A 25,681-nucleotide genomic window follows, 5' to 3' on the forward strand; every position below is an offset into this window, starting at 1 on the left:
GATCCTGAAATGAATAATTCTGCCCACTTTAATTGGCAACTGGATTACAATTTTTAAGAAAACATCTTGACCAGGAAAATATGTAATCTTTGTCATCTTTTTCTGTGGCCTCAAAATAGGATTTCCTAAGTGGATCTGGATAATTCATCCTTGTTATTATCTCATTACTGCTGTTTTTAAACAGAAACAAAGGCATTGTTCTGTTTCTGTAAAAATACAAAATCTAATTCAGTGGCTTCCCTCTAAAGCCCAGTTGTACACAACAGGCAAAACAATTGTCTGTAGATAATAATGAAGCAGCTAAGCAAAAGGTTTAATCTCTGAGACTGAAAATGGTGAGGGTGGCTTATCCTGAACTATTTTGATCCATGGCTTTGCACTATGAGGCAAATGCCAATTCTCACAACGCCATCTAAGGGCAAAAATTCATTCATCCCAGGAGATCCAGCAGCCAGCCAGCCCCTCTTTGGTAACACTATATATATGTATATATACACATTACTATACTGAAATATGTTCTGCTTTCAACATTTAGTTAATTTAACAGATTTGTGGGGAATTTTCACTCATATTAATGGGAAAAGTCCAGCTATAATTAAAAAGCATGATTCAACAAGTGACTAAACATAAGTCAGCCAACCGAGTTACCCACAGAGCAATAACATGACACAGAGTCAATAGAAGAAACCCTTGGAGATGGCTAAACTGCTTAAAAGAGGATGCTACTGGAGAAATGACAAACCAGTCTACTAATTTATTTTTCACTTGGGCCTTTTAAAGCTAAATGGTCTCACTTCAACTCTGACCTTAAAATTGATCAAGAAAGTATCAACACTTGTTCGTCTCTCTGGCACAAAAATGTTGTGTTTTTATCCTTATCCTTAAGTTACAGGACAAATGGAAGCTACGTAGTGTAATGGTTAAGAGGCCAAGTTCTAAATCAGATTTCCTGGGTCCATACCTAGCTATTTTAGGCAAATTATTTAGTGTCTCTATCTCCTCATCTGTTAAAAAAAAAAGAGGGAAAATACTATCAACCTCAGAGAGCTGTTCTAAGGATTTAGTGAAATCAATGTTAGGCATGCCTAACACACAGTAGGCACTGAGTGCTTGCTATTATTATTATCTGTGACTATTAAAACATTTTCGGAGGAAAAAGCTTCATTCAGGGGGCAAACAGAAGACTTGGATTCTGGGCCTGCCCCTAGTCCTCAAACTAAGAAAGGACAATCAGCAAGGCATATTCCTGGGCTCAGCTTCTTCACCTGTGAAATAAAAGGGCCCCACTAGATGATCTCTAGATGATCTCTCAAATTTTGCGAAAGTATAAGGAATGGAATAAATCAGTAAAGCTTTGCTCATGACCACAGTCCACAGCTACAAGGAAAGTAACTCTACCAAAACACGGAAAAGGCAGAACAGTAAGAAAGTTTGAGAAGCTTCCTAAAATAGGTTGTAGGTCTAGAACCAGTATCTGGAAAAGTTGTTCAGTGAAAACCCAAACCAAAACCAAAACCAAACCAAACTCAAAAGCCTGAGGAAAAAAGTCCGAGACTGTATAAAGAAAAAAGTGCGCCCAGCTGTGGAACTAGCTGCCAGACAGGGAGGAAAGGGAGGGGTTGGTGCTCAGAGGGGGCAATTCAACTTGGGAATGGGTGATCAGAACCTGACCTGCCTGTTTCCTTCGCTCCTGGATCCCCCAACCTCTACCACAGGGTCCTGCACGTAGAAGGTGCCAAATTCAAAGGTGATGAATGAGTGAATGAACGTCTATGTAAGAGGAGAGAGGAGATACCCAAGCCCTGAACATCCCACGAGATGGGGGCCCGAGGGATGGGAACTGGGAAGAAAGGGAAGTGAGGAAAGGCTGGGGTCGGGGAAGTCGAGGACCTGGGTAGGCACTGGCCAGGCGGCCGGGGCGGTCACCTGCGACGTCGGGTGGCGGCACCCCCGGGTGGTAGTGCTGCCACAGGCCCTGCAGGAAGGCAGCGCCGCTGTCCACGCAGCGGTGCTTGGAGCTGGTGACTAGCTGCAGACGGCCGTAGTTCTCGCGGCTGAAGAGGGCCGGGAAAAGGGAGGCCAGGCGCAGCGCCAGCTGTCTCATGTCCTGCCGCCCCTTCTCCACCAGCTGCCCGTCCATCCAGTCCGCGTACCACAGCGGCCAATTGGCCAACGCGGCGCCCAGGCTGCGACCGCCCGCAGCGCGGGTTCCGTCATCCCCCGGCCTGCGGGCCTGCAGCAGCCCATGCAGCTGCCGCAGCTTGCGGATTTGTTTGGCCGTAGGGTAGCGGGTGCCGTGGCGGATGAGGGCGACCAGCTGCACGGGAGTGCAGGTCTCCTCCAGCAGCTCGGGATCCCGCCGCGGCGCCTCTGGGTTCGGCAGCAGCCCAGGGTTGGCATCCTCGTAGCGAGTCTTCGTGCCGAAGTAGGGGCTGAGCGCCGACACCACAGGGTCCTCCGGCTCCAGGAGGGAGCAGCGAGAGAGCGACGAGACCAGCGCCACAGCCAGAGCCGCGACGGGTGCTGCGGTAACCCTGAGGAGGCGGCCGGGGCCGCGGAGCATGGTGCGCTGCGGCCCGCGGAGGGCGACGTGCCGACTGGGTCGCCGACTTCCGGCTCCGGTGGGCAGGGGGCGGGCTCGGAGGCGCTTCCGGCCGGTGCCCCCAGCACTCGGGTCGTGAGGAGGCGGTAGCGCGCGGCCGAGCGCAGTGGATGTGGCGAGAAGCTGCGAGGAGCCCAGTGGACCTGTGGGGTCAGGTGAAGCTGGCAGAAATCCCTGAGGAGTTTCAGAGACTTGTGGTTTAGGTGGAGCCGGTGTCGCCTCGCCCCGAGCGTGGGCGAGTTTCCTTGTTGCGGGAGCCTCAGGAACTGACACAACGACTCCCGCGCTCTTTTAATCTCCTAGGTTGTGAATGGACTAAGCCTTAGCCTCCAAAGTTGCCGAACCAGGACACCTTTGAACAGCTGACTCTGTATCATCATCCTTACCCCATCCCACTCTGTTTTTCAAAATGTAGTTTGAATCAGTCGCATCAAATTCACCTGAGACGATGGTTGAAAATGCAGATCTTGAGCCCTGCCGCAGCATACCTTCTGAAGCCCACGGTTTGGGGCACTTTACGAGTTTGGAAATAAACCTTATACCACAGGGCGGAGAAGAATCAGGAAGAGGCTCAGTTCTCCGGGAAATTTAGTTTCTGAACCTTTGATAGTATCTTGACCCGGACTAGCAAAGCTGACATAAGCGAGACAGCGCCCTAAAGTACTGTGCTTGTTGACATCAAAGGCTTAGAGTAGAGACATAGCAATCGTGATAACCTGAGCACATTGAGTCATGGCCCAACACATTTTCTCCATTATTAAGTGTGAGCTAATCTGCTACTTGAAGCAAACATGCTCTGTATTTACCACCACACCGAGTTCAAGCTCTCCTCCCTCTTAATTACATACTCAAATCAGCAGCAAAGTTTTTCATAACATAAGTTATTGCTCAGAATTTTGGATCCCTGAAATCATAAATCTGACAATACCTTGGTTTCTCCACTTGAACTCCAATTTATGGGCCAGTTGGGAAAAGAATAAGTATTAAAGAAGTCATATGGTGGTCCAAATTGAAGGACGTTTGGACCATGTTTTTTAAGTGTAGCTTTTCCTTCAAAGACATTATCGAATTGCTTGTGGTAAATCTATCTCCATCTTTATTCTTTTTCTCCGTAAAAGTGCCCCTCTGGTCCAGAGAAGTGTACATCTGTTTACCAGTGAAGAAAATGATACAAGGCCAAGAAGAGATTCCAACTTGAATGCTGCAAGTTTTAAGATGTTCTGTGGCAGGTAACCATCTTTAGGATATGTTCTTTTTTGATATGCCATTTTGTGGAATGTCAATGCCTGAATATTCATTGATGGTCAGTGATTCACTGAATAATCAGTCATATTTTCACAGAATTTTGCTCAAATTAATAGTTAATGAACACCTACCCTTTATGGACTTGCTCACCATATATTTTATATGCTGAGGTACTTGGTAGTATTGCTGAGTTCATTCAGCAAGCATTTATGTCAGATGTATCTCACTATTTTATTTTATATATGTGGTTAATAATGATCACCTCTCATGCCCAATCTGAGTCCTCAGGAGCTACCAAGTCTTCCTAAAGGCATCACTCCTTCCTAGTGAAACAGTCTTTAGAGGCCCTCTCTAACTACATACAAAATCTAGCAAACATTCTTATGCACTAAATTTGCCCCTAGCCTGATTTCATTTTCATTTCTCTAATTATTCATCTGTTAATTTATGCTGTTTAAATACTTAATATAAAGCAACTCCAGTCACTCTGGTGTCAAGCCAAGGTGATAAATGATAAAATTAAGCAATGCATTAGTGGTTTGGGCTAGGGAAAAGCCAGATATAAAGAAGACAAAGTTCATAAGCGTTAAATCCAGACTGTAACTCAGCCACGCATTAACTGAGTGACTTTGAAAAGTTACCCAAGTTCCCTGAACCTTTTGTTTTCTTATCTGAAAGTTAGGAATTTAGAATACCTACATCACAGGACTGTTATGAGAATCAGAGATGATATAACCCCATATAATTATAGGCTGCTCTAAGTGATAATTTGTGTCATTAATAATGTTCAATGTCATTATTATTCCTGTACTGAGATACTTAGTTTTCTAACAACCATACATTATAAACTTTTATATTAAGTGAGTGACTTTCACAGACAAGGCATGCATCAAAGATTATTTTATAACTTTACTAATAATAAAAATCCACTCATCTCACTTAAAATAGGTCTCTCATTCTTAAAGCAGTGAGCACTTTTTTGAAAAGTTTTCATGCCAGGCCACTTCTTAATTCTCTGACCAGCCTATAAATTGGCTGCCCCTTGAAATGGCTGCCTGCCTTATCCAATCAGTTAGTACACAGAGGTTTGCATGACACAAAACATGGCTGCTCCTTTGCAAAGACCGTGGGGTGGATTGTCTTCCCTCGTAAGAGGTTGTAGGCATGATAGCAATGTATTTGACAAATCTGCCACAACACAGAATAGATTAATGGTTCTACTTCCTTTGAGAGAGGTAAGAGGATGGAACCAAGAGAATTTGATTTGGACCAGAAGGAGAGGATACCTAATCTTCTGAGGAAAGATTATAAGGATGGGTGCACATATGGATAAATTTGGTCTAGCAGCAGAGAATTCATGGATTTCAAGCCTAGTGCCCTCATTTTCTTAAGTGACACAGAGTCAAGATTGTCTGAAGAGCTGGAGGAATGAGAATTAAGTCTTGTGAATGTGGAAATAGCTTAGATTTGGGATTGAGAGAGATAGGAACTTAATGGAAAATGATTTGCAATTGAGAGGAATGGAAATCAAGTGAAAGGTTGGATGGCTCTGAGGATCATGCTGAGAATGGAAGACTTGAATTGCTAGTGGTTGTGCAATTTTATACAGAAGTGAACATTATCTGTTCTGTTTTTCAGAGCAAAAGAGGAAAAGGTTGAACTCTATTGTTCTACATTATTCTAACTTGTCTTAAGTTTTCTAATTAGTCCACTACACTATGGGTTCGTTGGTTGGTTGGTTGGTTGCTCTGTAATTGAAGTACAGTTCATTTAAAATGTTGTGTTAGTTTCTGGTGTACAGCATGGATGGACTTGGAGAGCATTATGCTAAGTGAAATAAGACAGACAGAAAGACAAATACTATAAGATATCACTTACATGTGGAATCTAAAGAAATACAACAAACTAGTGAATATAACAGAAAAGAAACAGACTCATAGATATAGAAAAGGAACTAGTGGTTACGAGTGGGGAGAGGGAAGGGAAAGGGAAGGGAGAGGGACAAGATGGAGGTGGAGGATTAAGAGGTACAAACTATCAGGTTTAAGATAAGCTACAAGGATGTATTGTACTACATGGAGAATATGGCCAATATTTTATAATAACTATGAATGGAATAGGACCTTTAAAATTGTGAATTACTATATTGTATACCTGTAACATATACATCAACTATACTTTAATTTAAAAATATCATATTATAAAATAAATATATCAATAAAAAAGAAAAAAAAGAATAGGATAGGTTATTTTTGCCAGATTATTCATAGGACTTTTATAATATTCAAGTCATTCCACTCTTAAAATTGCATGTTGACTTACACAATATTTTAAGTTATAGCTATCTACTATATTTTAAACTAAAGAAGATGGCTTTCTGGTGAAGTAATGATAAAGGAAAAAGCTAGATTCTGTGAGGAAAAGGGTAGGTTCTCTAAATATGGATGAAAATAGTAAAAACATGGTTTCTACATTTGGACTTTTCTGTTTTTTTAAATTCCAGCTTCATCACTTAATATCTGAGATATTAACTGACAAATGTCCAGTTTTTCATAGCTATCTATTATCTCACAACTATATTAAGCAGCTCACTTTGTGCCTAAGGCCAAAAAAGTTTTAACTCTAGTATCTCACTGCCCTGCTATTTCATCTTTCCTTTGCCAGTTATTGATTTAGTGCTTATTTGTTTTTTACTGCAGTAGAAGAAGCCAGCAGAGGAGGGGTCCATGTGTGTGGACAGAGTTGGAGTGAGCCGTGCTTCAACAGCAGTCCCTTCAACCTTTCTTCAATGTGGAGGCTGTACAGATCACAAGCTACTCAGACTGAAAGATACCTTTGCTCGAAAGGAGCTAACCATTACATTATTCCCCAGCATTTCAAAGCAAAACTGAATTGTTTAAGCTGTGTTTCCATTGATGGGTAGAACTTCACGAACCACACAACAACAATGCAGGTGACCTGCTATTTTACGTTCTCTATTATACCATGCTAAGAGAGTTATTCTGCAGTGATAGAACTTCTCTTCCAGTGTCCTGACACATCCTAGGATTTTAACATTAGGAATGCTTCTCACCCATCAAATCTGGTTTGAAATCCCCAGAACTATTTGAGAAACCAGATACAAAATTATGGTAAGTTTAAATTACCAATATTCTTTGTATGCTTTGCTACTCCCAGTTAATAGGGGGAAATTGTAGCTATTCATTTTCTAGTCCTGTTTTGCAATGATTTTCAACAAGCAGCATTGTTGCTCAGAAACATCATTTCCTGCACAAGTCCCCTCCATCCAAAATATATTGTTATCCTATTACAAAGATAAATAGTAGATTCCAATTCCTGGTAAAAATCTCACTTCTCCCCCGTATTTTTCAAGAACAAGCATAGACAATAGCAATTGTGTTTTAACATCTTATTTTTTTTTCTGGAATGTTAGTATTCCAAAATTGAAAAATATTTTTGAGCTATTGGATCTTTAAGACAATTGGTTAGCTGACAGTGTTTCCTTATCATTCATTCCAAAGAATGGATAACTTTCAGAACAACTGTTCTTTCTTTATTACTTCATCAGTTAGGCAGTTTTTTACTTAGTCCGTTAATGTCTATTTCATATTGTCTCATTAGTCTGTGCATGGACCAATCTTCTTTCAGTTTTCTATTTTATTGTAGCATAAACCTATCTCATTACTTTGCTTATATTTATATCAGTAAATGTTAAAACCCAATAATACCTAAGCTAGAAAAGCAATGTAGGCGCTTGTACACTCATACACTTGATTGCAGCCACTTTAATAACAGGGCAGATCACACTCCAGTTGAAGCAACCATTATAGTTCCACAGACAACACCCCTCATTACCCTACTTTACCTTTCATGTCTTATATCCTATACCACCTTGTCTGATTCTGTCCTCTAAGAGAAAGCTGTTGCTATTAAATCATTCATTGGCTAATACCTTAGATGCAGGGGCCATTGGGAGAAATTTTTTTGATTCCCAAATAATTCATTCCATGTCTTGCATTAAGTACACTGTAAGCAACTATTTGTTGAAAGGGTGGATAAATGGATGAATGAATGAAAATAGAACATACAGGCAGTGTGGGAAACTAAAATAATATTCCTTTGCATTTATACAGTGTAATTATCTTTTATCTTCCCAGCTATCCCATGACATATGAAGAACAATATTTATATCATGCTGTGAGTGTGGAGATCAAGACAAAAAGAGGTTAGATGTCTTATGTACAGTCATCCTGCAAGTATTTGGTATAACCAGTTCTAGAATGTGATCAATGGAAACAGAGCTATCTTTGCATTTCTTTTTCTAATGCCTACCCTATTCCTGACAAATGAACAGTGATACAAAAAGTGTCACTTGTAGCTGAGGCTAAAATATGAATTTTATGGAAAATAATATACCAGTTACTATTAGCTAACCAGCCAACATTTATTCCCCCTTTTTCCTTGGAATCAATGTGTAGGTATTCACCTCTCAGGAAGATCACTCTATCCCCACCTCAGGGAAAAAAATCCTGATTAGTTTAGACCAATCCTGGTAACTCTATTTTTCTTAGCAGTTTTGGTTTAAGAAAGAGCTTTTGACTCCATTCTAGTCACTAAGATATGAAGGTCAGTCTACTGGGGTGTTTCTGGGAAAGGTTTTTGGTTCTAAGAGACAAATGATGGGGTGATGAACAGTCAACACTTTATAGGCTCAATGGATTGGAGATCCTGTTGAGTCAGAGGAATATTGAGGTTGGCACAGTAAAATATTCTAGAAGGAAAGGAGATGGTATTCAGTGAATGAAACGCTTAAAATCTGAAGGTGGTGATTAAATGGAACAGTTTAGAATATGAGATTAAGAAAGTTTAGCTAAGGCAAATTACAGAATACAAATTTTTTAGAAGTAAGGAGGTAAAACAAAAACAAAAAAATAAAACTGAGGGACCAAGAAATCCTAGTCCAAAACTTTTGCTTCTGACTGCAAATTTCTGCCACTACTAGACTTAAGACCCACTGGATTCTCACTTTCCACTAGTCTATGCACCCCTCCCCAACCTCACCCCTAAAGATCCCCACCTCACTGGGCAACTATTCCATGAATTTTATTAAAATTATTTTTTACACAGGCACTTTGTTTTTAACAGATGCTATTGGAAAGAAGAAGGAGATTAACAAGACCAAGATGCCAATAATTTTAAATATAATCTAAAAAACTTCATTTTTAAAATGAGAGAGATACAGACAAGAAAGAGGCACTTCCCTGGATGTTAGCATGTCCAAGTGTGATGACTAGATCTGCTGCAGCCATCTTGTAACCAAAGAGGAGCCAGCTTGCAAACAAAGTGAGATGACACAGAAGAAAATGGAAAGAACTGGAGTCCTCAATGATGCTAATGAGCTGATAAGTTAAACCTGGAGTATACCTACCCTGGGCTTCCTGTCATCTAAGGTAACAGCCTTTATTGTTTAAAACAATGTTTCATTGTTTTCTGTAGAGAGCCTCCTAATTGGGGTAAGTACCTGTTAATCCCAGTTAACCACTTAGGATGTCCTTTCATTCTTTTCTTTATTTTGGTGAGGTCATCTATGAGAATAACAGAAAACTGCAGACAGTTATTTTTGTGATCCCAACCCCTTAGATATGACCTTGGGTCTCTCATTCTGAATGATCATGGTTAATGAAGTAGGAGGTAGGTGGGAAGGATGAGACATCTGGTGATGGAGGTGATCCTGGTCAGGTAAGATGACCTCCTAAGCAGGAGATAGATGCAAATGTAAACAGAGAGAAGGCAGTTATTCTGAGTAGACTGTTAGAAAGCCAGTCTCAGTGACATATGGGCTACATCTTTGGGGAGAGTTGTGGAACCCACGTTATGGTAATGGCATTACTTTGATACATGTTGTTCTCTCAAGAGGAGAAATCAATATTCATGGAATATCAGAGGGTTTTTGTCATGCTTGTTTTCTTCAGAAACAGACCAGGTTTGACATATCTCATGACATGGTGAGGTGATCTAAAAGTGAGACTTGATTTTAATTTTTCCTGTAAACATCTAAGAGGCCATGCTCTCTTTCAGTCTGACACAAGTCCCATAAGCTAAAAGGTGGCTTTAACATTCATTCTAGGGTAGTTATCCCCCATGACCTCTTGCCCTTTTCTAAACATCTTCATATTCTGCTGTGAATTATATGAGAGCTATTTGTATGGATTTAAGTAGTAACTCTAACAAATAGACTGCTCTTGCCTGATCATTCAATCGTGTTTAATTATTCTTAAATTGTAAGTATTTAAAAATCAATTCCTGAATTTATTATATTTAAGTGAGTTTGAAGCCATAAGTAGGAAGGAAATAATAAGGATTAGAATAGAAATTAATGAAATAGAGACTAGAAAAACAATAAAATTGATGAAACCAAAAATTGGTTCTTGGGAAAGATCAACAAATTAACAAATCTTTACCTAGAAAAAGAAAAAAAGAAATCTCAAATTACTAAAATCAGAAATTTAGGAGAAGATATTACTACTGACTTTACAGGAGTAAAAAACAGTATAAGAGAATACTATGAACAGCTGTATGCCAACAATTTAGATAACCTGGATGAAATGGACATATTCATAGAAACACATAAAGTACCATAACTGACTTAAGAAGAAATAGAAAAATCTGAATAAACCTATAACAAATAAGGAGATTGGATCAGCAGTCAAAAATCTCCCAACAAAGAAAAGCCCAGGACAAGATGACTTCATTGGTGAAGTCTACAAACATTTGAGAATTAACATGAATACTTCTCAAACTCTTCCAACAAATAGAAGAGGAGAGAGAATACTTCTTAACTCATTCTCTGAGGTCAGCCTTATCCTGATACCAAAGGCACACAGACACTACAAGAAAACTACAGATCAGATCAGTATTCCTTGTGAATGTAAGTATGAAACTCCTCCATAAAACCCTAGCAAATAGAATTCAGCAGCATGTTAAAAGGATTATACACCATGACCAAGGGGGATTTATTCCAGAAATGCAAGAGTGGCTCAACATACCAAATCAATGTAACACACCACATTAATAGAATGAGGGAGGGGGACCACATGATCATCTCTGCTAATGCTGAGAAAGCATTTGACAAAATCCAACATCCGTTCATAGTAAAAACACTCAGTAAACTAGGAATAGAAGGGAACTTCTCAACATGATAAAGCCTATATAAAAAAAAAAAAAAAAACTCACAGAGACATCGTACTCATGGAAAAAGACTAAAAGCTTTCCCCATAAAATCAGGAACAAGACAAGGATGCCTGCTTTTGCCACTTCTATTCATCATAGAATTTGGTAGTGCTGGACAGAGTAATTAGGCAAGAAAAAGAAATGAAATGTATCCTAATTGGAAAGGAAGAAGTAAAAGTGTCTCTATTCACAGATTATATAAAGAATACACACACACACACACACACACACACACACACCCCTCTGATAGCTAATTAATGAATTCACCAAAGGTGCAGGATACAAAATCAACACACAAAACAGCTGAATCTATGTACACTAGCAATAAAAAATCAGAAAAAAAGAAATTAAGGAAATAATTCCATTTATCATAGCATCCAACAGAATGAAATACTTAGGAATAAATTTGACCAGTGAGGCACAAGACTTGTACACTGAAAACTATAAAACAGTTCTCAGAGAAATTAAAGAAAAACTAAATAAATGGAAAGGCATCCTTGCTCATGGGGAATACTTTATATTATTAAGATGAAAATATTACCCCAAAACAATATGCCGATTCAGTGCATCACTATCAAAATCCCAATAGCACATTTTGCAGAAATGGAAGAATTCATCCTAAAATTCATATGGAATTTCAAGGGACCCAGGATAGCCAAAACAATCTGAAAAAGAAGAACAAAGTTGCAGAGCTCACACTTCCTCATATCAAAACTCACTACAAAGGTACAATAATTAAAACAATGTAGTACTGGTATAAGAGTAGACATAAGGACCAATGGAATAGAATTAAGAGCCCAGAAATAACCCTCAGATCTAGTATGGTCAGTTGATTCTTGACAAGGTTACCAAGACCATTTAGTGAGGAAAGGGCAGTCTTTCAACAAATGGTGCTGGGATAGCCACATTCAAAAGCATGGACCCTTACTTTACACTATATACAAATATTAACTCAAAATGAATAAAAGACCTAAATTTAAAAGGTATGAAACTCATAGAAATTATATGCTATAAAACTATCAGAAGAAAACATAGGGGAAAATGTTCATGAACTTGGATTTGACAATGGTTTCTTAAATATGACACCAAAAGCACAAGCCACAAAAGAAACAATAGATAAACTGGACTTCATAGTAATTAAAAACTGTTGTACATCCAAGGACACTATCAAGAGAATGGAAAACAACCCATGGAATGAGAGAAAACATTTGCAAATCGTATGTCTGATAAGGGACTAAAATCCAAAATATTTAAGAATCCTACAACTCAACAATAAAAAGACAATCTATTTTTAAAATGGGCAAAGGACTTGAATAGACATTCCTCCAACAAATAATGTACAAGTGGTCAATAAACACATGATTTGCGCGAGATGCAAATCAAAATCTCGATGAAATATCATGTCACATCTACTAGGATGGTTACTTTTTTTAATGAAAATAACTAGTATTGGTCAAAATGTGGAGAAAGTGAAACCCTAGTATGTTGCTGGTGGGAATATAAAATGGCACACTGCTGTGGAAACCAATTGGACAATTCCTCAAAAAGTTAAATGTAGAATTACCTTATCATCCAGCAATTCACTCCTAGGTATATACCCAAAAGAACTGAAAACAAAGACTTGAACTGATACTTAAACACCAATGTTTATTGTATACCAATAGCAGCATCATTTACAATACCCAATAAGTGGAAACAACCCATGTGTCCATCAACAGATAAATGGATAAACAAAATGCAGTATTATACATACAAAGAATATTATTCAGTCATAAAAAAGAATGAAGTATTTATACATGCTACAACATGGTTGAACCTTGAAAACAGTGAAATAAGCCAGAAACAAAAGGACAAATGTAATGTATCACGTAAATATTTAACACAGGCAAATTTATAGAGATAGAAAGTAGATTAGAGGTTATAAGAGGCTAGGAGGAGAGGGTAATGAGAGTTATTGCTTGGTGAGTACAGAGTTTCTGTTTTAGGTGACAAACAGGTTTTATAAATAGAGGTGATGGTTGTGCAACATTGTGAATATAATTAATGTCACTACATTGCATACTTAAAAATGGTTAAAATGGCAAATTTTATGCTATATTTATTTTATCACAATTAAAAGAAATAAATAGCTTGTGTTGCAAATTAATGAGTACATTGCTTGAGACTGTGAAATAATTCGCCCAGGGGATCAATGTTATGAATAGCTATTTGCTTCCCAATTTAACCCGTTAATGCAGAATACATATTTGCTATAAAGCTATAGTAAACAATTCTGTCAAAACACTGATATTTGACCAAAAGAGAAAAGCAATATGTTGAATCAGAAACAGCATCATTTTTATCAACTGGTGTCATTTTCATTAGTGGAAAATGAGAAAATAGAAAGTTTTCTATAGATTCCAGAGAAATCTAAGGGCAGTTCCTAGAAGGTTAAATGGCCTGATTCTTTTTAATGACTGTGGCAGGCTAAATAATGGCCCCTATGTTCACATCCAAATCCCTGGAACCTGTGACCTCATATGGCAAAAAGGACTTTGCAGAGTGATTAAGTTAAGGATCCTGAGATGGGAAGATTGTCCTGGAATATCTGGTGTAATCACAAGTGTCCTTACAAGGGAAGGCAAGAGTGTCATAGTGAAAAAAAGGTGATGACTAAAGCAGAGGGAGATACGGTATTGTGACGATAAAAGCAGAGGTCACTGTGGTGCAGGGGCCACAAACCAAGGAATGTGGGCAGCTTCTAGAAGCTGAAATAGGCAAGGAATTGGATTCTTCCTATAGGGCCTCCAGAAAGAAAGCAGCCCAGCCAACCCATTTTAAACTTCTGATCTCTAGACCTACAAGATAATAAATTTGTGTTGTTTTAAGCCATTGAGTTTGTCATAATTTGTTGCAGGAGCAAAACAAAACTAATACAATGACTAATTTTACTTCCAGACTCATTGTTTCCTTTCCTTAAAACAGTTTAATCACAAGCACTATTTTTATACTACTTTGTTAAGATTGTAGGTTTGGGAAAGGTTGTTTATCTTGATGAAGATAATAATGTAGACAATACTACCATTTACAATGCATTTGCCAAATACAAAGCATTATGCTAAAAGCTTTACATACTTTATTTAAAAAATCTACAATCTTTTTAGGTAGGTGCCATTGTCTCCTTTTACAAGTGAGAAAACAGGCTCTATGGAGTTAAATAATTTGTTTAAGGTCATGTAGTGGTGGTGTAAATATGCACGTGCTGAAAAAAAGCAGGCAAGTCAGGAGTTGAGTTATTTTTATATTTCCTGTGATAGATTAAGGGTAGTTGTTATTAGTAACAGAATGAAAATCTGAGAGAAGAGAAAAAAGGTAGAAAGAAATGTTTGATTGGGCTGGGTTCCCCGTATTCAGGTTAGCTTATTCAGGATAGCTTGACCATAGTTCAAATGGGGAGTTTAGGAAAGTCATAGGCAACCAGCCATTTCTGTGTTGAGTGTTTGTTTGAATGTCAAACTTTCAGATATGTTAGTTGTTCTTAAAACAATCAATTTTCTTAAAACTTCTGGAAAAAAATGTTCTCCTCTGTATTAAAACTTTTTCATAATGAACATTGTTACATTACACATTAGGCACAAGTATTACCTAGTGCAGTTTTTTATAATTGTTATTGTTCATGTAACTGGAATATCTAATGTATATTTTAAATATACATTTTGCAAACACTAGGAAATCTAGAGGACAGTCTTTGAAGGAAGAAACAGTGGTGCTTAATTCTGGGCTACTTTTATTTATCCTCTCTGTTTTACATGTGACTACAATAAAACAATTTTTAAGACATCCAAATTTTTAAAGGAGAATATATATAAACATTTGATAATTTGGGGTGTAGATGAGGGATGGCTGGTGTTTTTTTTTTTAAAGGTATTTCTCAACTCAATATTTGGGCCAAAGATTGTGGTGGAGTTTCTGCCCTCAGACCAAATCCCGGCGATAAGATATCTCTTTTTCACATAAGCAATAATGAGCCTGTAGGATTAAACAACATAGTAAATGTCCGTCACAGGATAGAGGATGTGAGAAAAGTGTAAAGCGATAAGGTGGTAGTCACCTCAGAGTGGTCGTTTCAGATATGGTGGTCCAGCAGAGTAGAAACTTGTCAGAAAGGAAAGGTGCCAGGGATTAGATAAATATGTGCCCACATTGTCCAATGTCAAGAGCTAAAAACTGTATTGAAGTTTTATCCTGAAGTTAGAAATAACATCCTTATGAGACACTGAACATTAAATAGATATATGTTAAACTGATTCTGATGTTGACATGTTTTTTTCATTTATTTGACAGTTACTGAGTGGCTACATGGTAGTTTTTAGGCCTCAGGATTCACCCAACGCAAAATTGCGAAGCAGGAAGTTTCATTTCAGTCATTTTACCTCTTTCTACTATGCTCACTTTAGGGCGTTCCTTCCCTTTCCTCCCTCAGACTTTGGAGCTTAGAAACTAATAACATTAATGCTACAGTGACAGGACTAACATGGCTGTTTAGGATAAAAGATAGTTGTGTTCAGAAGAAGAGAAAGAGTCTGTATTTCAGAAAGACACAGCACCAAAGTGTTAAGTTCTATTACCTATGGATAGGTAGAATTATGGTATCCTTTATATTCTTTTTGCTTTTCTATTGTACTGATATGCCTTGTCTTCATAACGTAGGGGGGTACATATAAAGAAAGTAACAACAAAAAGAATGAATTAAAATTATTTTCTACCATTTCAGTTTTTTTCTTTTTAATTCATTTTTAGTCTGTCAAACCTGCTTTGTTTATTTGGCAATGTTTATATATATATAAAATTGAAGTGTAGTCCGTTTACAATGTGTCAATTTCTGGTGTACAGCATAATGCTTCAGTCATACATGAACTTACAAATATTCATTTTCATATTCTTTTTCACAAGTTACTACAAGATATTGAATATAGTTCCTTGTGCTATGCAGTATAAACTTGTTGTTTATCTAGTTTATATATAATAGTATCTGCAAATCTCAAACTCCCAATGTATCCCTTCCCACCCCTTTCCCCGCAGTAACCATAAATTTGTTTTCTGTGTCTGTGAGTCTGTTTCTATTTTCATTTTTTTTTTTTTTTAGATTTCACATATATGTGATACCATATGGTAATTTTCTTTCTCTTTCTGGTTTACTTCATTAGAATGACAATCTCCAGGTCCATGGCATTATTTTTATTTTTTTATGGCTGAGTAGTATTCCATTGTATAATTATACCACATCTTCTTTATCCAGTTATCTATTGATGGACATTCAGGTTGCTTCCATATCTTGGCTATTGTAAATAATACTGCTATGAACATTGGGGTGCATGTATTTTCTTGAATTAAGGTTCTCTCTGGATATATGCCCAGGAGTGGGATTGCTGGGTCATATGGTAAGTCTATTTTCAGTCTTTTGAGGAATCTCCATACTGTTTTCCATAATGGCTGCACCAAACTACATTCCCACCAGCAGTGTAGGAGGGTTTCCTTTTCTCCACACCCTCTCCAGCATTTGTTGTTTGTGGACTTTTGAATGATGGCCATTCTGACTGGTGTGAGATGATACCTCATTGTAGTTTTGATTTGCATTTCTCTGATAATTAGTGATTGAGCATTTTTTCATGTGCCTATTGGCCATTTGTATGTCTTCAATGGAGAATTGCTTGTTTAGATCTTCTGCTCAGTTTTGGATTGTGTTGTTTGTTTTTTTCTTATGAAGTTGTATAAGCTGTTTATATATTCTGGAAATTAAGCCCTTGTCAGTCTCATCTTTTGCAAATGTTTTTTCCATTCTGTAGGTTGTCATTTTGTTTTGCTTATGATTTCCTTTGCTGTGCAAAAGCTTATAAGTTTAATTAGGTCCCGTTTGTTCATTTTTGCTTCTATTTCTATTACCTGGGTAGACTGCCTAGGAGAACATTGCTGAGATTTATGTCAGATAATGTTTTGCCTATGTTTTCTTCTAAGAGGTTTATAATGTTTTGTCTTATGTTGAAGTCTTTAAGCCATTTTGAGTTTATTTTTGTGTATGGTGTGAGGGAGTATTCTAACTTCATTGATTTACATGCAGCTATCCAGTTTTCCCAAAACCATTTGCTGAAGAGACTTTCTTTACTATTGTATGTTTTTGCTTCCTTTGTCAAGATTAATTGACCAGAAGTTTGTGGGTTTATTTTTGGGATCTCTATTCTATTCCACTGATCCATATGCCTGTTTTTGTACCAATACCATGCTGTTTTGATTACTATAGCTCTGCAGTATTGTCTGAAGTCTAGGGGTTTATTCCTCCAGCTTCATTCTTTTTCTTCAGTATTGCTTTGGCAATTCTGGGTCTTTTGTGATTCCATATAAATTTTAGGATTATTTATTCTAGTTCTGTGAAAAATGTCCTGGGTAACTTGACAGGGATCGCACTAAATCTGTATATTGCTTTGGGTAGTATGGCCATTTTAGGCAACGTTTTTTAAAGTTGTTTAAAAACTTTTGCAAATTGGACAAAACTTAATGTTTCCAAGTTACTGGACATTTAGAGTGCTCTCAACTTTACAAAATTCTCAGTGAAGTAGAAAAAATACAACTGGTTAATATTTTTAACCAGATATTTTGATTGAATCATTACATTGCTTTGGAATCTTAAAGGATATAATATACCATGAAGGAAAATCAGAAGGGACTTATCATAGAGTAGATTAAGAACATCTGTTTTATCTTGGGAACTTCAGAGAAGACCTCTTTGAAGAAGTATCATTTGTCCTAGCCCAATCAGTCTAAATACAAGGGACTAACTATTGTCTAACAAGGTCATATTTATTAACTCATTGCAATGAGGGAGATCACACACAGAACTGTGAGGCATCTGACCAAACAAGGAAAAGATAAATTTATTATAGGATTTTGGGTAAGAGTGGAGATTGGGGAAAATTTAAATGAAGTAGTGTTTGGATAGACTCAAAGCAAATCAGAGGTCAACATCAAGTCTGGGAAGGATCCTAGTTCCTTTAAAACTACAAAGTTCACATAGACGTGGAGTGTTGTGTCCAGAAGCCCTTTGTCTGGAGCCCTGTACCCCGTTGGAAATGGAACCTGCTTCTCTGTATCAAAGTATCTTAGAATCTCCAGACAAGAGTGGAATGTTTTATTCTAATGATAACTAGTTTTAAACAACAAACTTTCTGATAGTCTATGGTTTTAAAGAACAAAGTTTCTTAACAAGTAAAAAGACAGTAACCACTGAAAGAAGGTTGTTGTTATGACACTTTTTGGCATGTCCTTGGAAGAAATAGTTCCCTATAAACTTTGCAGCTGGCTTTATCCACTTTTATTATTACAATCTGATGAGTAATAGAGCAGGTTTTTGCTTTCTATGTCCCAGCTAATGCTTAGTCTAAAGGAGATAACTAGCCAAGAGAGTGGAAAAGAACTTTCCAGGCAGAAAAGAACAAGTGTAAAGGTTGTGAACTGGAAAAGATCTTGACATGTTCAAGAACCTAAAATCCAATAGAAACTGTAACACAAATGATTCAAAATGAGACAAGAGAGAGAGGCAAGGATCAGATCTTGCAGAAAACCATTAGCTTATTAAGGATTTTTGCATTGTATCAAAAAGCAAAGAGAAGACACTAACGGGTTCTAATCATAGGAATTCTTGAATCTTGATGTTCTAAAGTGGAGGATTCATCAATGGGACAATAGTGGAAGCTGGAATGTTGCAATAAAAGATGGTGGTTTTTATTAGGGTGACAGCAGTAAAGAATAGAAGTGGAGAGATTTAAGATTTTGGGTAGTACTAAAAAGTCTTAGTGAGTGTTTGTATACAGTGAGGAAGAGGGAAGAGTTAGGAATAATTTCTCCATTCTGGCTTGAACATCCGAGTGAGAGTGTGGTGGTGTTGAGTAACAGTGTGGTGGTGTTGACCAAGATGTGGAAGACTGGAGGGGAGGCAGGACTGATGGGAAAGAACAAGAGTGCAGCTTTGTATATCTTAAATTTGTGTGACATTCAAGTCAGGATGGCATGAAAGCACTTGGATTTATGGGTCTGGGGTTCATGTAAGGTTTGAGTTATTGATAAATATAGAACCATAAATTTATATTTGAGGCCATGAAAAAGGAAAGTAACATAATTTTAAAAATTGAAAAGAGAATTTGGGACAAAGCCCAGAGCTACCAAAACTTGAGGTAGACAGAAGAGTCAGCAAGGAATATCAGTTACCTTGAAAATGGCCAAATCCATTTATCAAAAGCTTGGTTTGATTCTTGGTGCTTCAGTTATACCTGTTATCAATTTCTTAGATTAATAAGGAGATGAAACATGTCCTGATCCAACTTCTATTTTTATCCACTGCTCTGCATTATCTGTATTCATCTACTGAGGCATTTCCTTTCCTGAAATGCTTGTGACTGAAACCAGCAAACATGTATTTATTTGTGAAGAGCTTGAAAAATGCAAGTATACATGTGACATGTTATCACAGCAATAAAGAGATGTTTTAAATTTTATTTTAATCCTGTTTGAACTATATCATTCACCTGTGACTCTTCAGACATAATATGCACTTTATGCTTCTAAGCCTGTACTCAAGCTGTTCCTTTTGGTTAGATGCCCTGTCTTTCCTCTTCTCTGCCTAAGTCCAACTTAACTTTTAAAACCCAGCTGCAGTGGCATGCTCTTCTAGGAGCCTTTTGCTATTCTAATAGGCAGAACTAATGACTCCTCCTCTATATCCCCACAGTTTTCAGTTTATTCTGTTAGTAGAGATCTTGTCATATTTCACTTTGATAAAGTATAGAGAGATATGGATATATCTGTCTCTGCCATTAGACTGTGAGGTTTATGAAGGAAGAAACCATGTGTTTTTTTTTTTCATATCTCTGAGACTGAAAGAAAGCTCATTGAATTTAGTTGTACATAGTAGGAAGTGACATAGCAAAAGGTAGTATGGTTATACCTGTTTCATGTTCAGATAAATGCAATGACATATATAAACAAAATACTCTGCTGACATCTTAATTTTATATCCTATTTTGGCTTCTACAGAGTATAAGTTACATGCATACCAGACACTTCTCCAGACCTGTGAACATGCTGTTTTCTGTCTGGCATATACCTCTATTTTTTCCCTCCCATAATTCCATCCCACCTCTTATCTTTTAGTTTCAACCAAACTTTATGGAAGAAACTTTCAGCTACCTCCTCCTTCCACCTCCAGATAGCTTGCTCATTTGCAAGGTCTAATGTCACCCTGCATCCACATTGTATAACACACATCATCTTTTAGTTACTCAGTGAATTTTACTTTCTCTCCAAGACTGAAAACTCCCAGAAGGCATGGACAAATGTCTGTACTTTTTTTTTCCATGGGAAGGAGAGCTGATTTAAAAAAAATTTTTTTAAATCGTTGAAAGAAACAGAATTAAAAAAAAACCCTCATATACTTTCACCCAGCCCCAGTAACCATGAACCTATGGCCAATCTTTCCCCTACGTATTCCCCATACCTTCTTATTATTTTGAAGGAAGGGCCAGGCATCATGTGATCTTATTTGTAAATATTTCAGTATGTGTTCCTAAAATGACTCCTTTTTATAACAAAACCACAATGCCATTATCACACCTAAAAATGTGTGATTCGTGTCATCAAATATCCAGGCAAAATTCAAATTTCTAATTCTCTTATCATTTTTTAAATGTGTTTTCTTGAATCAGGATACAAACAAGGTCCACATCTTGACATTAATTGTCACTCTTTTAAGTCTCTTTTTATCTACAGATTCACCCTCTATTGTTTGTTTCATCTTTTTATAAATGTAAACACTAGGTTTTTTTTTTTTTACAGATACTACATATTACAGATATATACCCCCAGTTCTTAGTCCAGTCCTGATAATAATATTTATTTTGATAAATACTCTATTTGATGAATAAAGGAATGAATGAATGAACAGTTAAAAATGAGTTGCATAAATGAGAAATCCCTGAGGAGAGGTATCAAAAGAAGTAAGACTTAATAGCAACCTTGTTTTCTCAGATCACATATTTCTTCAGTCTTCTCTGTATGTTAAAATGTATTTGATATACAAAGTGCATGACTTTGACATAAATATTATTCTCTGAAAATCTCTAAAAATTTAATTAACCCTGGAGTTGTTATAATTAGTTTATTTTGATTACTTCTGCTGGATAAAAATAGCCATCCAAGCAGCAAAATGAAGGCAGCCTGCAAAGGGCTTCTATTGTGTAATAAAACTTACTTTTCCCCCTCAAGAAATTGTCATTAGTAGACCATGCAACCTCCATTTCACTATCGTTAGATGTAGCAACTGCTCATACAGGACCTGATGAGATCACTATACAACCTTTAATTGAATCAAATTCATTGATAAGGAAATTTATCTTCTTACCAGGTACTGACACTATAAATGGGGGAAATGAAGCTCAGCAAAGACTCAATGTAGAGAATAATATCATTGGAAAAAACTACTGGGAGAAAGAATTCTTTGTCAATAACAGAAAAAAACAAAGGTTAAACTCAATCCAGATTTAGTCCATATTAACTAATGAGCACAGAAATAAAGTTATTTTTTCTGCAATAATATTGACAGTATTTTTTAAAGTTTGATATTGGTATAAAAGATTAAAAAGTTGTGGGTTCGTCACCAGTTGTGGGTTCTGGCCAGCAGAAGTCCCACCGAGACGGAAAGAATTTACTCAAGACTGTGGAAAAGTCAAGAGAGCGAGAGGGAGTCGGGAGCCAACTCCATGAGCCTCTCAAATCTCTCATATTTATCGAGTAGAGTCAAAAGAGGAATGCAGGAACTTAGGGAAGGACAGGGTGGGATCACAATGAGTACAAAGGCTTTGTTTATTGTTAGTGTTTGGCTCAAGGTCAGAAGACCCTTTTGGTGAATCATGTTCATGTTGAGCCTTTCAGCTTATCAGGGTGGAACGTATGAGAATCAGCTGCTTGACAACTTGGACTCTAGCAGCTGTGCCTGTCTTAGGTTGCCCCCCTCAGGGGATCTTACCCGTCATTGGCTAACCAGCCTTCTCTCCTCTGAGTCTGCAGCTTTTTATAAGTTGTTTACATTCCAGCCCAAGGCTGTTTTGGGGATAGAAGACTAACAGCAGGCACAACCAGCGTTTATAGCCGGGGGCCTGGGTCATTGCTAAAACCACAAGGCAGTTACTAAGCACATCTTCAAGGAGATAAGCAGCTGGGATTGTTACAATTTGTTAACCCAATCATGGGCTCCCACATAAAGTGAAGAGTAAAAGTCTTCCTCTCTCTAATCTCCCCTATTCAGATTTCCAGAGGTAAAACCATTGTTTCTTATACATCCAGGCATTTGCTATTAGAATGCAAAAAATATATGTGTATATGTATATATTCCATGTGTATATATGTATACACACACAAAGAGAGGATCTAACTAAACTAATTTTTCTTAGCTTACTTTCTCATCCAAAAATGTATCTTAGGTATTTTTCCATGGGAGCACATATATAGCTTCATTCTTTTTTTTAATATATATTTTCTATTGAACTATGGTCAGCTTACAATGTTGTGTCAATTTCTGGTGTACAGCATAATGCTTCAGTTATATGTGAACATACATATTATTTGTTTTCATACTGTTTTTCGCAGTAAGTAACTACAAGATATTGAATATAGTTCCCTGTGTTATACAGTATAAGCTTGTTGTTTATCTATTTTATATATAGTAGTATCTGCCAATCTCGAACTCCCAGTTTATCCCTTCCCACCCTCTTCCTCCCCCTGGTAACCATAGGTTTTCTATGTCTGTTTAGTCTGTTTCTGTTTTGTAAATAACTTTGTTTGCTTTTTTTTCCAGATTCCACATTTAAGTGATATCATATGGTACTTTTCTTTCTCTAGCTTCATTCTTTTTAATGGTTCCATAGCATTTCATTGTATGGTTGTACCAATATAAATTATTTAACAAACCCATTTATGGCGACATTTAGATGGTTTCCTGTTACACACTACCTCAGGCAATGTTGCAGTGATCATACATACTTGTATATGAGTTTATGTGTAAGGTAAATTTCTTAACATGGAATTTCTAAGTCAACGAGTATTTCACTGTCAATAGATGTTACCAAGTTGTTCTTTAAAAATGTTATACCAGTTTACGCTACCACCATGTCTTGTTTCCTTTCGCTCTGATCAATGCTGAGTATCATCCATCTTTTTAATCTTTGCCAGTGTGGGAAGTGAAAATGATATCGCACTGCTGGCTTTTATTTTGTTTTGTTTACAAATGTCAGTGTGGGGAAAGTCTTAGTGATTGATGAAACCATACACCAATAAGTAAAGTACCATGACAGAATGTGTTAAATTGAAAATACCAATGTGAACCATGAAAAGAAATCTACTGTGGCAGTCCAGAGCATCCACAGAGGCAGCACTGTTGCTTATCATCAACGCTTATATATCCACTTCTGGAGCCCATATTTTGATCTCTATTATTATTCTTATTAGAGGAAACCAAGACTTTTGAGAATAATTAATTCATGTCCTACAGCAGGAAAAAAATCCAGAAGCCTTCAGAAATTCCTGTTTGTTTTTTAAAGAAGCCAGGATGTTTTCAGGATCATTAGAAGCAACTCTTAAAAAAGCCAAAGAAGTCAAATTAAAGGGGTTCCCTCTAACCAAGTTGAGCTGCATTGATTAAAAAATTGTAATAATTGTGTTAAATTAGAACTCATTGAATTCTTAAAAGACTGTAAGTTTCTAATGATGCCCCAAAGGAAAATTTATACAAGGTACAAAAATGATAGTTATAAATATTAAAAGGATGAATAGGATAGGTCATATTTAGCTTTTGTTAATTTTAGTAACTGGGAAAATGTTTATTATATAATACATTTATTAATATATACTATAATAATAATAAATATATATTTCTATTAAGTATATTCATTCATGAAGAAGAGGCAAGTTCCTGTTTCTGTCAGTATGAACAAAAAGAGCAAACCATATGTGAATTTTTCCCAACAGTTCTGGAAAAAAAAAAGAACTGTATTAAACAAAAGGAGGGCCAATCAACATGTGAGATTTCCCTGGGGGAGGGGAGTTTAATAGCTGATTAGCACCACTGATCACACACAGTAACCATTTAAATGACAGTCCAACATTGTATTTCAAGATGTGCTTCAAGATGACAAATTAGACAAATGTCCCCCCCAAAAAGGAAGCTAACTGCAGAAACACATTCTCTCATCTGTCAGGTAATAAAACATGTAGATAACCTTATAATTATAATGAAGAAATGGTAAGACATTTACATAAGTTTCCAGTTATACCAACAAACCACATCAATACATCATGATGAAAGGATAAAAATTAGATATAGCTGGCTTATAGAACACCTCAATTCTAGTAAAAACACTGCATTTTCTAAAATTTAAACCTATCCATATGAAATATATGAAGGATAGTGAGGTAGGATGAATAAACTTTCCTCAAGGTGTCTGTGTCCTAATCCTTCAGAACCTGTGAATTTTACTTTACATGGCAAAAGGGATTTTGCAGATGTGATTAAGAACCTTGAATTGGGGACTGTTTTGGATTGTTGGGTGGATTGATGTAATCACAACACTCCTTATGACAGTCAAAGGAGAAGTTCATGTCAGAGAAGAAGGCTATGTGATGCTGGAGGAAGAAAATGTAACATGATGCTTTGAATATGGAGGTAGGGGCCACAAGCAAAGAAATACAGGAGGCGACTAGAAGCTGAAAAAATAAAGGAAATAGATTTTCCTTCCCGTGCCTCCAGAAAGAACCAGCCCTGACAATACTTTAATGTTAGCTCAGTTTAATTAGTAATGGATTTCTGAATTCCAGAACTGTAAGAGAACAATTTGATGGTGTCTTAAACCACTAAATTTTTGGTTATTTGTCTTGTAATGGCAGTATTCTCAAGCTCCTTCCAAAATCCTGAAGGAAGAACATCTGCAAGATGCCCAGATCCATTCATATTGCCAAACTGGTCATCTCAGCATATTTTCTATGCATCGTTATGCTAAAAAAGTTTATTTTTCCCCATTTGGAAGCATACCATCAAATGTCTCACCAGTTATACAGGACTTTTTGTGTGCCATTTCCCATTAAGGAAGGTCAGTGTGTTCCAGTTCTCGGAAAATGAGAAAAGGGATTCTGTCTGACTATAGCAGACGCTTTTGGTGCCATGTGCAACATTCCTCAGCCCATCAGACTTTTTTAGCACATCATGGTAGTCAATTCCATGCACATTGTCAGTGTCCACTTCAAATTTATACCCTGGCTACCCTTGTTCTGTCTTAGGCTTTCTTTGAAACATGGGAAAGCTGCTCATAGCCTGCAGGCTCAGTCTGGAGCTTGAGGGAGTCAATCACTCTGGAGGCAACTGGCAACCAGTGGGGATAAGAGTCAGCAGATAAATGTCCCTGCCTTCCTGTCCTTTGGTGAGTTGTTCTGGGCAATTCTATGCAGTTCATCAGAGGGGACCCCTGGGACTGAGCTCCAGTTACCCACAGTGGTAACCAGCTCACTGTATTATCCTTTGGGGAGCTTTTC

General features: G+C 37.3%; 1 protein-coding gene and 1 long non-coding RNA gene across 6 annotated transcripts in view; one reads left to right on the forward strand and one right to left on the reverse strand.

Annotated features, from left to right (window-relative positions):
- Positions 1–3,771, reverse strand: part of MINPP1 (multiple inositol-polyphosphate phosphatase 1) — an 84,980-nt gene extending 81,209 nt beyond the window's left edge. The window contains exon 1 of one of the 4 annotated variants that reach the window (XM_074374003.1): positions 1,891–3,771. In XM_074374003.1, coding sequence (XP_074230104.1) covers positions 1,891–2,563 — 673 coding nt within the window. In that variant the 5' untranslated portion in view covers positions 2,564–3,771. The remainder of the gene's footprint in view (positions 1–1,890) is intronic. The other 3 variants (XM_010971260.3, XM_010971261.3, XM_010971262.3) reach the window with 3 other exon arrangements.
- The window catches only part of LOC123613119 (uncharacterized), a 58,844-nt gene continuing 35,795 nt past the window's right edge, over positions 2,633–25,681 (forward strand). For both annotated transcript variants that reach the window (XR_012510226.1, XR_012510225.1), the window contains exons 1-5: positions 2,633–2,757; positions 3,721–3,831; positions 6,547–6,978; positions 8,005–8,072; positions 8,993–9,297. This is a non-coding gene — a long non-coding RNA (uncharacterized LOC123613119). The remainder of the gene's footprint in view (positions 2,758–3,720; positions 3,832–6,546; positions 6,979–8,004; positions 8,073–8,992; positions 9,298–25,681) is intronic.

This window comes from Camelus bactrianus, chromosome 11, assembly GCF_048773025.1.
Source record: "Camelus bactrianus isolate YW-2024 breed Bactrian camel chromosome 11, ASM4877302v1, whole genome shotgun sequence".
NCBI classification, from domain to species: domain Eukaryota; kingdom Metazoa; phylum Chordata; class Mammalia; order Artiodactyla; family Camelidae; genus Camelus; species Camelus bactrianus.